The 12,010-nt window shown below is 45.6% G+C and overlaps 1 protein-coding gene across 1 annotated transcript in view; it reads left to right on the forward strand.

Annotated features, from left to right (window-relative positions):
* Positions 1 to 12,010, forward strand: part of BICRAL (BRD4 interacting chromatin remodeling complex associated protein like) — a 39,349-nt gene that overhangs the window by 19,363 nt on the left and 7,976 nt on the right. Inside the window, exons 6-11 of the mRNA XM_034647997.1 lie at positions 4,997 to 5,102; positions 5,930 to 6,030; positions 7,494 to 7,555; positions 8,631 to 8,776; positions 10,086 to 10,180; positions 11,764 to 11,866. Of these exons, the coding sequence (XP_034503888.1) occupies positions 4,997 to 5,102; positions 5,930 to 6,030; positions 7,494 to 7,555; positions 8,631 to 8,776; positions 10,086 to 10,180; positions 11,764 to 11,866 (613 nt within the window). The remainder of the gene's footprint in view (positions 1 to 4,996; positions 5,103 to 5,929; positions 6,031 to 7,493; positions 7,556 to 8,630; positions 8,777 to 10,085; positions 10,181 to 11,763; positions 11,867 to 12,010) is intronic.

The raw sequence follows: 12,010 nt of genomic DNA on the forward strand, positions 1-12,010 counted from the left end.
TCCCTCCTTCCCTCCCTCCCTCCCTCCCTCCCTCCCTCCCTCCTTCCTTCCACAGTATGTCAGTACCAGCCAAGGCCAGCCCTGGGCCAAGTCCCAAGGAGACAACAGTGTGTTGCAGGGCAGGAGGCAGACAGACAAACTGACAATCACAGTGCACTGTTTTCCAGTGCTCTGGGAGAAGTAATCCGGAGTGCCAGGCTCAGAAAGGAAGCCTCTGGGGGCGCCTGGGTGGCTCAGTCTCTGTCAAATAAATAAATAAAATCTTAAAAAAAAAAAAAAAAAGGAAGGAAGCCTCTGACTCAGATGGGACGGTTGGGGAAGGTTTCCTTGAGATAGTGGTTTCTGACTGACACCTACTAGGGGAGGGATGAGTTAGTTACCCAGGTAGCAAGGGCCTGAGCGAAGAACTTTCCAGCAGCAGGAACAGCCGTGCAAAGCCTGGTGAGAGAAGAGACCGTGATAGCGAGGGGACAGGAAAACTGGTTCAGGTGAAGTGCAGGGGATTGAGGCGGGAAAGGTGAGCAAGGACCACATCACAAAGGACCTTGTATGTCATGTTAAGGAGCCGGTGTCGTAATCGAAGCATGAAATGCTAAAGCCTCCCACCAGCCTGGTGGCACGAGAGATGGTGAGGATGGGATGGATTTGACACAATTAGGTGAGATAGACTTTCGACTGATTGGCTGTAATGGAGAAATAAGGATGACACATAAACTCGACCGTGACACCAGCTTCACTGAGCTAGAGAACGTGAAAAGAAATTGTGGTTTGAAGGGAAGTTAGGAGTTTAGTTTAGGATATGTTCGCAAGTCTAACAACCCGTGGGGCAGCCACGCTGTGCGATGGGCAGCTGTAGACCCCGAAGCATAGGACCAAAATGTGGACTCAGTGGGACTGACCAGCCTATTGTAACTGAAGTGGTAGAAATGGATGAAATGGATCAGGGAGAGCACATGAGTAGAAAGGAAAAAAATAAAGTGGCCAGAAGAGAACCCCAGAGCACCTCAATATTTAGGGGACGGACACAGAAAGAAGAGTCCACAAGTGAGACTCAGAAGGTTCCAGAGAGGAGGAACTGATAGGGTTCAGCATTTTGGAATCTAAGACAAGAGAATGTGACAGGCAGGAGGGCAGAGGCCTGCAGAGTGAGTGCCGGTGGAGGTAAGGGTCGGGGTGTCTCTCACAGATTTCACAGCACGGACGCAGCTGTCGACCTCGGTAAGACTTGTTTCCCTGGAGCGTTAGGTGCAGAAGCCAGACTGGAGTAGACCAAGGAGAGAGTGGGAGGTGTGGTAAGAGTACAGACAATATTCAGAAAAATGAAGGTACCTGATAGCCACAGGATGGGTGGGGTCAAAGGAAATCGTTTTCAAGATATGGGAAAAGCTTGAGCCTTTTTTTCAGAGCTGATGGCAAGGAGATGGATGTGAATTCCAGAGCATTGGTGGGATTCTTTGTAGAAAAGAGGAGGGATGCGCCTGCCGTTGTAGCGGGAGAAGCCAGGGAAGGTCGCATGGGGATGCAGGGAAGGTTGTGGCTGTGGTGGGAGAAAGTTGAATGAGCTCTCCCCTGGCCTCCGGGTTTGACAATGATGAAATAGCATTCAGTGGAAAATGGGCAAAGGAGCTGGCTAGAGGAAAGAAAGGATTGCTGGACAGGCATGAGGGCCCAGTGGAGGTTGGAGGCTAGAATGGCAGTGCACTGGTTCTTTGCGTTTGGGTGGCCTGGTGAGCTTTCAGAGGGCAGACACAGTGTTGGTGCCCTTCAGCTGCCTTCTCTGTGATTCCCACAGTGCTGGGTACACATGCCTCAGTCAAGGGCTTTGGGCTGCAACTCTCGGAAACGTACCCTAACACGCTTAGCAACAAGGGAGAATGTCCAGGAGGTATAGTGTCCCTCCTTATAAGGTCGGAAATCAGGCTGTCTGCTATTCTCTTGGCCTATTCAAGATAGCATGGCCTTCTATCTGTCTTCGTTCTTTCACTCTTCTCACCAAAATGGCCAGTCCAGCTTTACATTATTATCCAAGCATTTAACAGAAACTGGCGAATGCAGTGGTTTCCAAAACATAGCAACACATCAGAATCAACTGGAGAGCTTTTTAGGATTGTAGATTCCTAAGTCCCACGTCGGATTTCTGAATCTTAAGGATGGAATAGGAGACTTGGTATTTCAGAAGCTCCCCAGGTGATCTTTTTTTTTTTTTTAAAGATTTTATTTATTTATTTGACAGAGATAGAGACAGCCAGCGAGAGAGGGAACACAAGCAGGGGGAGTGGGAGAGGAAGAAGCAGGCTCATAGCGGAGTAGCCTGATGTGGGGCTCGATCCCATAACGCCGGGATCACGCCCTGAGCCGAAGGCAGACGCTTAACCGCTGTGCCACCCAGGCGCCCCTCCCCAGGTGATCTTGATGCAGCTAGTCTATAAAAACCTGCATCTGAGAACCAGTGCCCTTGGTATCCACTCCCCACCACCACCCTAAATTCCCAGGAGAGTCTGGATGATGGTGCGGTAAGGCGTGGCCAGGGGAGCAGGGCTTGGGTGACGTGAGGAAGTAGCCAGACGGAGCTTCTGCTGCTCTGTACAAGGCCTTTGTTCCAATTAAGAAAAAGTGCCCCCCTGGGTAGAGAAACTGCTCCACTGGCAGCCTTGGCACTTTGATTGATTGATGATTGATTGATTGATTGATTGATGGGGGGGTTGAGGGACAGAAGGAGAGGGAGAGGGAGAATCTCAAGCAGACTGCCTGCTGAGCACGGAGCCCAGTGACCCTGAGATCACGATCAAGAGTCGGATGCTTACCCCACTGAGCACCCTCAGGCGCCCCAGGCCTGGCACTTTTAGATGGAAGAGAAAGAGTTCCTTCCCTTCCGGAAGTTTAGCTCTTGGTGCCTGTGGCAGGTCACACACCTTTGTGTGTTCTCCAACCTTGCTGCCTCCAGCCCATTTCTGTGGCAGTGCAGCAATTCCCAGACGAGAGTGTGGCTGGGCAGACCCAACGTCTCCCCCATTCGGTAAATGCCTATTGTTGGATGAATATCACCTTGCTAGGTTGGAATCGGTTTCTTGAAGAGCGCAGCCAGGCGAGGCGTGTGGCGCAGCCAGTCGCAGGGCCTGGGAGCCTGAGGGCCGAGCTGCGGATGAATTGGTTTCTTTCAAAGTGTACCACAGAAGGGGAAATTGACAGACTAAATATTTTGATTTGTTGGGGTTTTTCTATATGTTTACATGGTATCGAGATAATCCATAGGATCTAATCCATAGACATCTTTAGATGTCTACTGATGTCTACTGATATTAGCAGAGTTCTTAGAGCAAGTTCTGAACAAAGTATCCTTAAATAGTCTATTTGTGAAGTGTATATATTATATATAATATATACATATTATATATAAAATATATATTTTTTTTCCCTTGTGGTTTTGTTACTAAGAATGTTTTACCTGTCTGCCTAGAAAGGTGCAGGTCTGACCTTCCCTGCTAATGGAAGGACGAGCAAGGTGACCATTTCCAACTTTGTAATGACCTCCTCCAGTCTTTCGTGGGTAGTGTCAAATCCTTCTCCACTTTTATATTAGAAAAGAGAACCAAATAATTGTTTCAAATAATTGTGTAGAATAGAAATGGTAACAGGAGCTTACTTGGCCAATGGTCAGGTATTGCCAAGGTCTCACATGAATGGTTGGTGGGAATGTTTTCATCAGGCCAAGGTCATAGTTTAAGTCCCCCATGGGGATGGTTGGACTAAATTCTAAATCTACGATTGGTATACAAAATATAAAACTAGAGAAACAGCTCTGAAAACTTGCTGCACTATGAAGTGGTAATGACATAGAAGGTTAAAAATTGAGAGTAATTTAAAAGCCCTTTATCATCTTTTTTTTTTAAGATTTTATTTATTAGAGAGAGAGGGCAAGTGCACGTGTGCACGAGCAGGGGAGGGGCACAGGGAGAGGGAGAAGCAGACTCCCCGCTGAGCAGGGAGCCCCACGCAGGACTCTGGGATCATGACCTGAGCCACCCAGGTGCTCCTGTCATCTTACTTTAAATGAATAACGGATTTTTTTAGAGCTGAAAGGAACTTGCCAATCCTTAAACATCATCCAATTCATCTTCCTCATTTATAGAAGAGAAGCACACACCCATTAAAACATCAGATTACTTTTTCTAATAATATTTTCATCAGGGGCGCCTGGGTGGCGCAGTCATTAAGCGGCTGCCTTCGGCTCAGGGCGTCATCCTGGCATTCTGGGATCGAGCCCCACCTCAGGCTCCTCCGCTATGAGCCTGCTTCTTCCTCTCCCACTCCCCCTGCTTGTGTTCCCTCTCTCGCTGGCTGTCTCTATCTCTGTCAAATGAATAAATAAAATCTTTTTAAAAAATAATAATAATAATAATATTTTCCTCAGGCTAATATTCAGCCAAATTTACATTTCCCAATTACACCTGATGTTGACATGACATGAACGAGAGACATACCAGTGGCAGGGGGTGACACACACTTTAGATCGTCTACACAGCAAACAGTGAGTGCTGACAGAAGGTTTGGAGTTGGCACTTGGGTCCTGACCAGGTGCTAGAGTCCGTGGAGACCCCACGTAGGATCCGGTAGTCGGGTTCATAATCCTTGCAGGCATGATAGAAAATTACTGGGGCTAGAAACTGTTAGGGATAGAAACTGAGTTTTGGGCTCAGCCTTTGCCTCTGAGCACCACAAACACAGTGGTTCCAGGGGCAAGAAAGCAGTCCAGCATCAACTCAGCATCCCTATGAATGGCGTCCAGAAAATTCAACATGCCCGTAGATTTTTAAAGGGTGCTCTTTGCAATCCTCCCAGTGTGATAGGAGAGTAAAGTTAAATTCTTGTTTTGCTTTGTAGTCTAACCTAAAGTCAATGCCAGGTAGGCATTAACAGCCTTGATCGGTGTTTTGGGTAATCTGTTAAAGATTTTAGTCATGAAGTTAACTTTTCCTCTTGGCAATATTTTTCACAGGCTCAGAAAAAAGGTTTGAATCAGACTTCCCCCATTGCTGCTTCCAAGACCACAGATGGCCTGAGGCAGGCGCAGATCCCTGGCCTCCTGAACACCGCACTGCCAGGTCAGGAGCTTTGTAGTAAGCTCACCTCTGCTGTCCCCTGTCTCCCCAAAACCAGAGGACATCTTCTGCCATCCCCCCTCTTGCCTGCAGCCTTTCCCGTTCCACCTCGTCCGCTCTCTGACCATGCCTCCTGTACCCTTTCCCCCCAAAACAGACCATGTTGCGTCTGTGCCTTCCTTTTATGTACTTCTAAGAAAGAAAAAAAAGCACTTTGAATTAAATTATGATGCACTAAATTATATGGAAAAAATGTGCTGCTCAGAAACAATAAAATCTCGTACCATATGACACAGGTGACTTTGTAACTATCCTCATGTCGCTTTACTTATCTGTATTTGGAATTCCCCCCAAGACTAAAAATATTGTGGGCTATGTCTTCCATTTCTTCTAAAGCTTCGAATATCTGCACGGCTCAGTAAATACTAGGAAAGACAAAAGCAGGAACGCTCCTGGTCAGCCCCCTGTTTAGGCCTCCATCCCTTAATTTGTGAGCGTTCTGGGGGTTCGGTAATCCTGACAGATTACTGGTTTGAGGCCTATTCCTCAGACCTTAGATAATTTGAAACTGTAGTATTGACCGCTTTTATTTCCTACCATTTATTTCTGTATTTGTTTCTATTTACTACCTAAATAGGCTTTACTAATCCTGACCTCTGCCTCTAGAGCTTTGGAGATAAATGTACTTCCTGTTCTCCTTCCTCAGAGCAAGCATCCATGATAAAGAAATCCCTTTCAGAATGGTCAGTGATCCATAGACACTGGACTGTGCAGGTTATATAAGGGGCTTGATTGACTGTTTCTGTTGTCTTATGTGTTCATTCTAATAGGGCAGGATTCTGGAAGCAAAGTTATGCCAGTGTCCTTAGGAACCACGCAGCCACAGCAGGAAAAAGTAGTTGGACCACCTCCTGGCCAGCCAGCCGTGCAGGTAGAAGACCGTTTGCGTCGCTGCTTCTTAATACCGAGCATAAATGAGAGAAAATGTAGTCTTGTCATCTTCAGCTTGGTAGTTGCTGCCTGCCGTCGTCTGCCCACAAAAGCGTGCTCACTGAAGACCTTCCCCGCAGGCCAGGCCGTGTTATGTTAATGTTTATGGGATAAATGTGTCTACTCTATTTCTCAAATTACAACACTGTCGTTTCCTCATGAATTAATAATATACTAGCAGCCAGTACATAGTAGGTACTCAAAAAAATGTAGTTTACTAATGAATGATCACTCATTCAAAGTGGATTGTTCCCCCCCTTTTTTTTTAAATTTATTTGTTTGAGAGACAGCGAGAGAGCACACACCTGCAAGCGGAGGGCAGGTGGCAGATTAAAAGAATCTCAAGCAGACTCCCCACTGAGCATGGAGCCCTGCGTGGGGCTCGATCTCACAACCCTGAGATCATGACCTTAGAAAAGAAATTAAGAGTTGGCTGCTTAACTGACTGGGCCACCCAGGGGCCCCTGGGTCTGTTCATCCTAGTTATAGAAGAGATTTTTTTTTTTTAGGATTTCATTTATTTGAGAGAGAGAGAGAGAGAAAGCGAGTGTATGGGGGGGTGGCGGGGTGTGGGGGTAGAGGGACAAGCAGACTCCCCGACTCTCCCTTGAGCACAAGCCCAATGCAGGGCTTCATCCCAGCACCCCAAGATTATGACTGGAGTGAAGTCAGACACTCAAACCACTGAGCTACCCAGGTGCCCCTGAGTGTGTTTTATGTTTCTGCTGTAGCAACCAAGATCGTGTTTTCAGCTTACTGAGCCCTTAGTTTCTTCTCCATCAAACACCAATTAATAGTTTCATGAAGCTTGTTACAGTGCGGGCCTGCCTAGAATACTCAGTGAAGGATCTGGTTCAGGTCTCAGGTTCTGACATAAGTCTTATTTGTTTCCTTAACATGGATATAAGAAGTGCTACTAGGGGCGCCTGGCTGGCTCGGTCGGTAGAGCGTGTGACTCTTGATCTCAGGGTTGTGAGTTCGAGCCGCATGTTGGGTGTAGAGATTACCTAAAGGGAAAAAGAGAAAAAGATCCCTACTAGGTGACGCACCTAGACTACAGCAGCAACTGAATTCTCAGATGTTCATGGAGTTTGTACCCACAAGATGTACTTCTCCAAAAATCTAATGATACGTTTAGAGAGTTGGGGATTCAGGCTTTAAATACAAGCTGAGTCCTTCCAAGGAACTGATGGTACAGCTTTCCGTGATCTTGACACAGTGTGCCTTTGTTACATGGGTGTATGGCCTTGCTCATTTTATTTTTTAACAGGGCACCTTCTACATTCTTAGAATATGCTCTTGATAAGGAGTTGAAAATGTTCACAACATAGCGTCCTTTATGTATAACTGTATCCTGCGTATTTTTCTACAGAAGGAGTAATAAGTGGTGTGTTTTGTCTTTAGGTGGATAGTCACTCAGGAGGACAGAAGCGACCTGCTGCGAAACAGCTGACTAAAGGAGCTTTGTGAGTGACCCTTGGAAATGACTCATTTTGAACATTTCTCTAGGTTCCTAACCTTCAATAGCTATACAACAGAAGTCAGGTTATAATAATATAGATCTAATATTTTTTAAAATACACTTTGAGCATGGAGCGCTGGGTGTTATACGCAAGTAATGAATCATGGAACTTTACATCAAAAACTAGGGACGTACTGTATGGTGACTAACATAACATAATAAAAAATTATTATAAAAAAATACACTTTGAAAATAACTTCCTACAGTTTGCTTCTGTTAGGACCCGTAAATACAGTGACCCTCGAACAACACGGATTTGAACTTTGCAGGTCTGCTTATATGCAGATGTTTTCCGATAAAAATACAGTGCAGCACTGTAAATGTATTTTCTCTTCCTTACGAGTTTCTTAATAACATTTTTCTTAGCTTCCTTTTTTGTAAGCATACAGTATATAATACATGTACTGTATGAAATATGTATTAGTCAACTATGTAATCAGCAAGGCTTCTGGTCAACAGGAGACTCTTAGTAAAGCTTTGGAGAAGTCAGGTTATATACTGATATCTGATTATGCAGGGAGTCAGCACCCCAAACCCCCTCATGTTGTTAAAGGGTCAACTGTGTACCAAATGTAGTTTGAGTCTACTGTTTGCTCTTTTCTTCTCAAGGAGACTAGTTCTCTGTCTTTTTAGCATACCACATACCCTTTGATTGGCCAAAGGGTCTCTGAGGAGAAGCGTGGTTTGATAAACTCGTGTGTTTGGAACAGAAATATTAGCGTAAGCTTAGTCAGCCAACAGTCAGGCATTGCAAAGATCTGTGTGAGCACCCCCATGTGAGGAGTTGGTGGGAGCACCTTGTTTTTGAGGACAGGGTCATGGTGTGAGTCCCCTGTGGAGACAGACCAAACTCTACTCCCAGCATGGTGTACAAAGTAGGAAACTGAAGAAAACACGGAACTGCTGTCCTACGAGTAATAACATTCCTGTAGGTCTTATTTTCTTTGCATGCAAATAGCCATCACGATTAGATTTCCTACCGTGGATCTCCACTGACGTCGGCCATTTCTCTTTTAAAGCATTCTCCAGCAGTTACAGAGGGACCAAGCCCATGCCGTGACGCCTGATAAAAGTCAGTTCCGATCACTAAGTGACGCGGTGCAGAGGCTCCTCTCCTACCACGTGTGCCAGGGCTCCATGCCCACAGAGGAAGACTTGAGGAAAGGTAAACGGGCTGTCAGCCCCGAGCGCCCCTGTCACACCAGGCACCGTCCTGTGGATGCCCCACAGAAGAGCAAGGGCCCTGTGGCTCCCAGAAAGTGGTCGTCTTTGTGGTTTTCATCGTAGACCTAACTTGTTCCCAATTTACTCAATGTCTTGGTCCCTGTTTGGGATTGTGACTTCCTCTGCTCAATATTGCATGAAGGGACACACAAATGTCAGAGTATTTTATTGACCAGTTTGGGGGCCAGTGAACCCAGAGCATTGTTTGGGCTGCCTGCCGCAGATGGGATGGCTCTGAAGTTGGCAGTCTACACAGTGATTTCTCGTGTTTAGGCAGAGCGCATCCCCTTAACTGCTACCAGCAGTTTTATGAATGAGGCAGATACTTCAGCCCCCCAAAAGCGTTCTTCAGGTTCCACAGTGAGCCTAGGGCATTGCTGTATGTCAAGAAACTGGTGAAGATGGTGAGGATAAAGGCCCTTCGTGCCAGCCCGGAACCCCACCCATCCTGATGCCTGGCCCTGCTGCCTGTCCCAGCTGTGCCGCTTGGTTCTCCCCTCCTTCCCGCCACCGTTCCCAAGCCTGGACTCCATCAGTTCCCCTCCACTGCTTACCCCTCCCTCAGCTAGCCACCCAGTCTTGCTTACCTGGCTGCGGTCTCTGATCTGAGCACAGATCAGTCCCCAGTCAGTCCTCTGGGAGCTTTCCTGGCCAGTCCAGGGAATAGGGGCCAGGTCCAGCATGACACAGGGATGCGAAGACTCAGAGTGGTTAGAAAATGTGAAGTCTTTAGAGACAGGCAGGCAAAGGACAGAGCCACAGCACCGTGACCTGTCATGAACTAGGTTGTGTCCTTACATAAAACCGGTCTGCCCAGCCCAGACTGTAGGACCTCCTTGTTCAACTCTTTTCTCGTTTTTCATACCATTGGAAGGGAGTGGAGCTTTGACCATCTAGACCTCTAGACCAACAGATCCTTCTCTATTCATTGATATTTATTGCATGTCTGTGCTATATGGTTTTCTTTTATAGGTGATGTTAAAAGTATTCTGGTTTTGGCCTCCTAATTAAAGTTAAAATAAGCTAGTACTGCAGTGAGTTGCCCAGTCACCCAACAGTGGACAGTGAGGGAAAGTGCAAAAGCACGTTTAAACAAGGAAAGCTAATCTAAGAAGTGAAGACTGGCACAGGCAAGACATGTTTGGTTAATGGAAGAGTAATACATTTTGGTCCTGAGAAAGAAAAGACCTAGTGAGTGATTTGCACTCTCTTACCATTTTCTCTCTCTCTCTCTCTCTCTTTTTTTAAAGTCGACAATGAATTTGAAACAGTTGCCACTCAGCTCCTAAAAAGGACCCAAGCTATGCTTAACAAATACAGATGCCTGCTTCTAGAAGATGCCATGGTAAAATTCATGCTACCAAGCGTATTTGTTTTTTAAAACCCCACAGGTCACAGCTAGAAATTCAGAGAGAAAAAATCTTCAGGAAATTACATTGTCCCAACATAATTGCAAAGGCACAGATACTGAAGATGGTAGAAAACCCTCCGCCTGACTGGTACTCCTGACACTTGACATTTGCTGCTCTTGACATGCTTGCTCACACCTGATGAGTGCTATGGTTCTGCTGGTTCCAAATAGGAAACCAGGGCTTTGGGTAAATAATTTGCCTAACATCCTACGGCTCATTAGTTTCAGAGCAATTAGCAGAGCTAGGGAACAGACCAGGACCATCTGAGACCCCGGCCCCCATGCACACTCTGATGCTGTCAGCTGCCTCTCACCAGCCCAGAGATGTGGGGAAAATTGTTCACAGTAACATCTGAAAAGACCAGGTGATGACGGATGTTAAAATAACTTTATCTTGTGTTTAACAGAGTGATCATTAACATGCCATAAAGCTCATGCGTGATTTAACATGTACAACTTGATGGGTTTTAGTATGTTCCTAAGTTTGTGCAACCATCAGCCACTGCCTAATTCCAGAACGTTAAATGTAGTTTTAACGTGCCAGTTCATTAGAGAAAGAAGATACCTCAGGAAACGATAGAAAGACCAAACCTATTCTGAGATTTTAGAAGCAATCTGAAATCATACAGTCTTTCACCTATAAATTGGCCTCTTAGAAGCAGTTTCCAGTTTAAGATCAACTTTGCAATGTACCTGGGGAGCTTAGCTGGACTACATTATTACAGTACAGTGTGACTATATGTGTGTCCGTGTGTGTGTTTACGTAAATATATATATATATATATATAAAATTTATATTTACTTAAAATTGTGATTCCAAAGTGTGAAATAGTTGTTCTTATATTGACAACCATTTTAGAAAAAAAATGCTGAGATATCAAAAAGACTTAACTCTTACCATTTTTGAGGAAAGGACCACTTATTTGGTCAAGTTATCTTATGTCTGCTATGAATTTTCATGTTAAATAAGACTCACAAATATAATTTAAGCTTTGATTCTGTAGAGCAAAAAAAAATTTTAAGGAAAGCCTTACTAAAAAAACACAAGGAAAGCACAGTGAGAATAGGAAGAAAAATGTCATCCTAATGAAAAGATTTCTAACATATTATTAAGCAGAGGGGGAAATAAGAAAGATACAGGCCAGTGTGTATAGTTGCTGCCATTTGCTTGCAGAAATAAACAGAGAAGAACATCAATGCATGTGTATGCATAAAATCACTCTGCATAGTGTGACACTGCTACGTGCGGCGCCTGCAGAGAGAGGCGGGGGAAGCGAGGAAGGCAGGCTTAGTTTTCACATCCTCTCTAGAAATCAATGGAAGTCACCTTTTCCCCAAAAATACAATTTAAAAAAAATGCATCCCCACGTGACAAGGATAAATGGGACTCCATGGGACGTGACTAGAACCTAGACACCAAGTCTTCACATCCGGTTGCTTCGTTTGTCTCAAAGATTCAGTGGGGTGTTTGCACTTGGGAAAAGGCATCTGAAGTGACCAGACTCTCTCGTTTTCAGCGGATCAGCCCGTCTGCTGAGATGGTGATGATCGACAGAATGTTCAACCAGGAGGAAAGAGCTTCTCTGTCGAGAGACAAGCGTCTGGCACTTGTAGATCCTGGTAAGACACGTCAGAGGAAAAGTAGAGGAGAGGTGCTGCCGGGGTTCCGGGCCGCGGGCCTGTGGGGTGTCTGTCCGAGCCACCTGTGGGTACGAACCCTGAAGGTACAAAATGCATTCTGGGGACAAAAACCCAGAGCGAGGG

Source organism: Ailuropoda melanoleuca, chromosome 19 (assembly GCF_002007445.2).
Source record: "Ailuropoda melanoleuca isolate Jingjing chromosome 19, ASM200744v2, whole genome shotgun sequence".
NCBI lineage: Eukaryota > Metazoa > Chordata > Mammalia > Carnivora > Ursidae > Ailuropoda > Ailuropoda melanoleuca.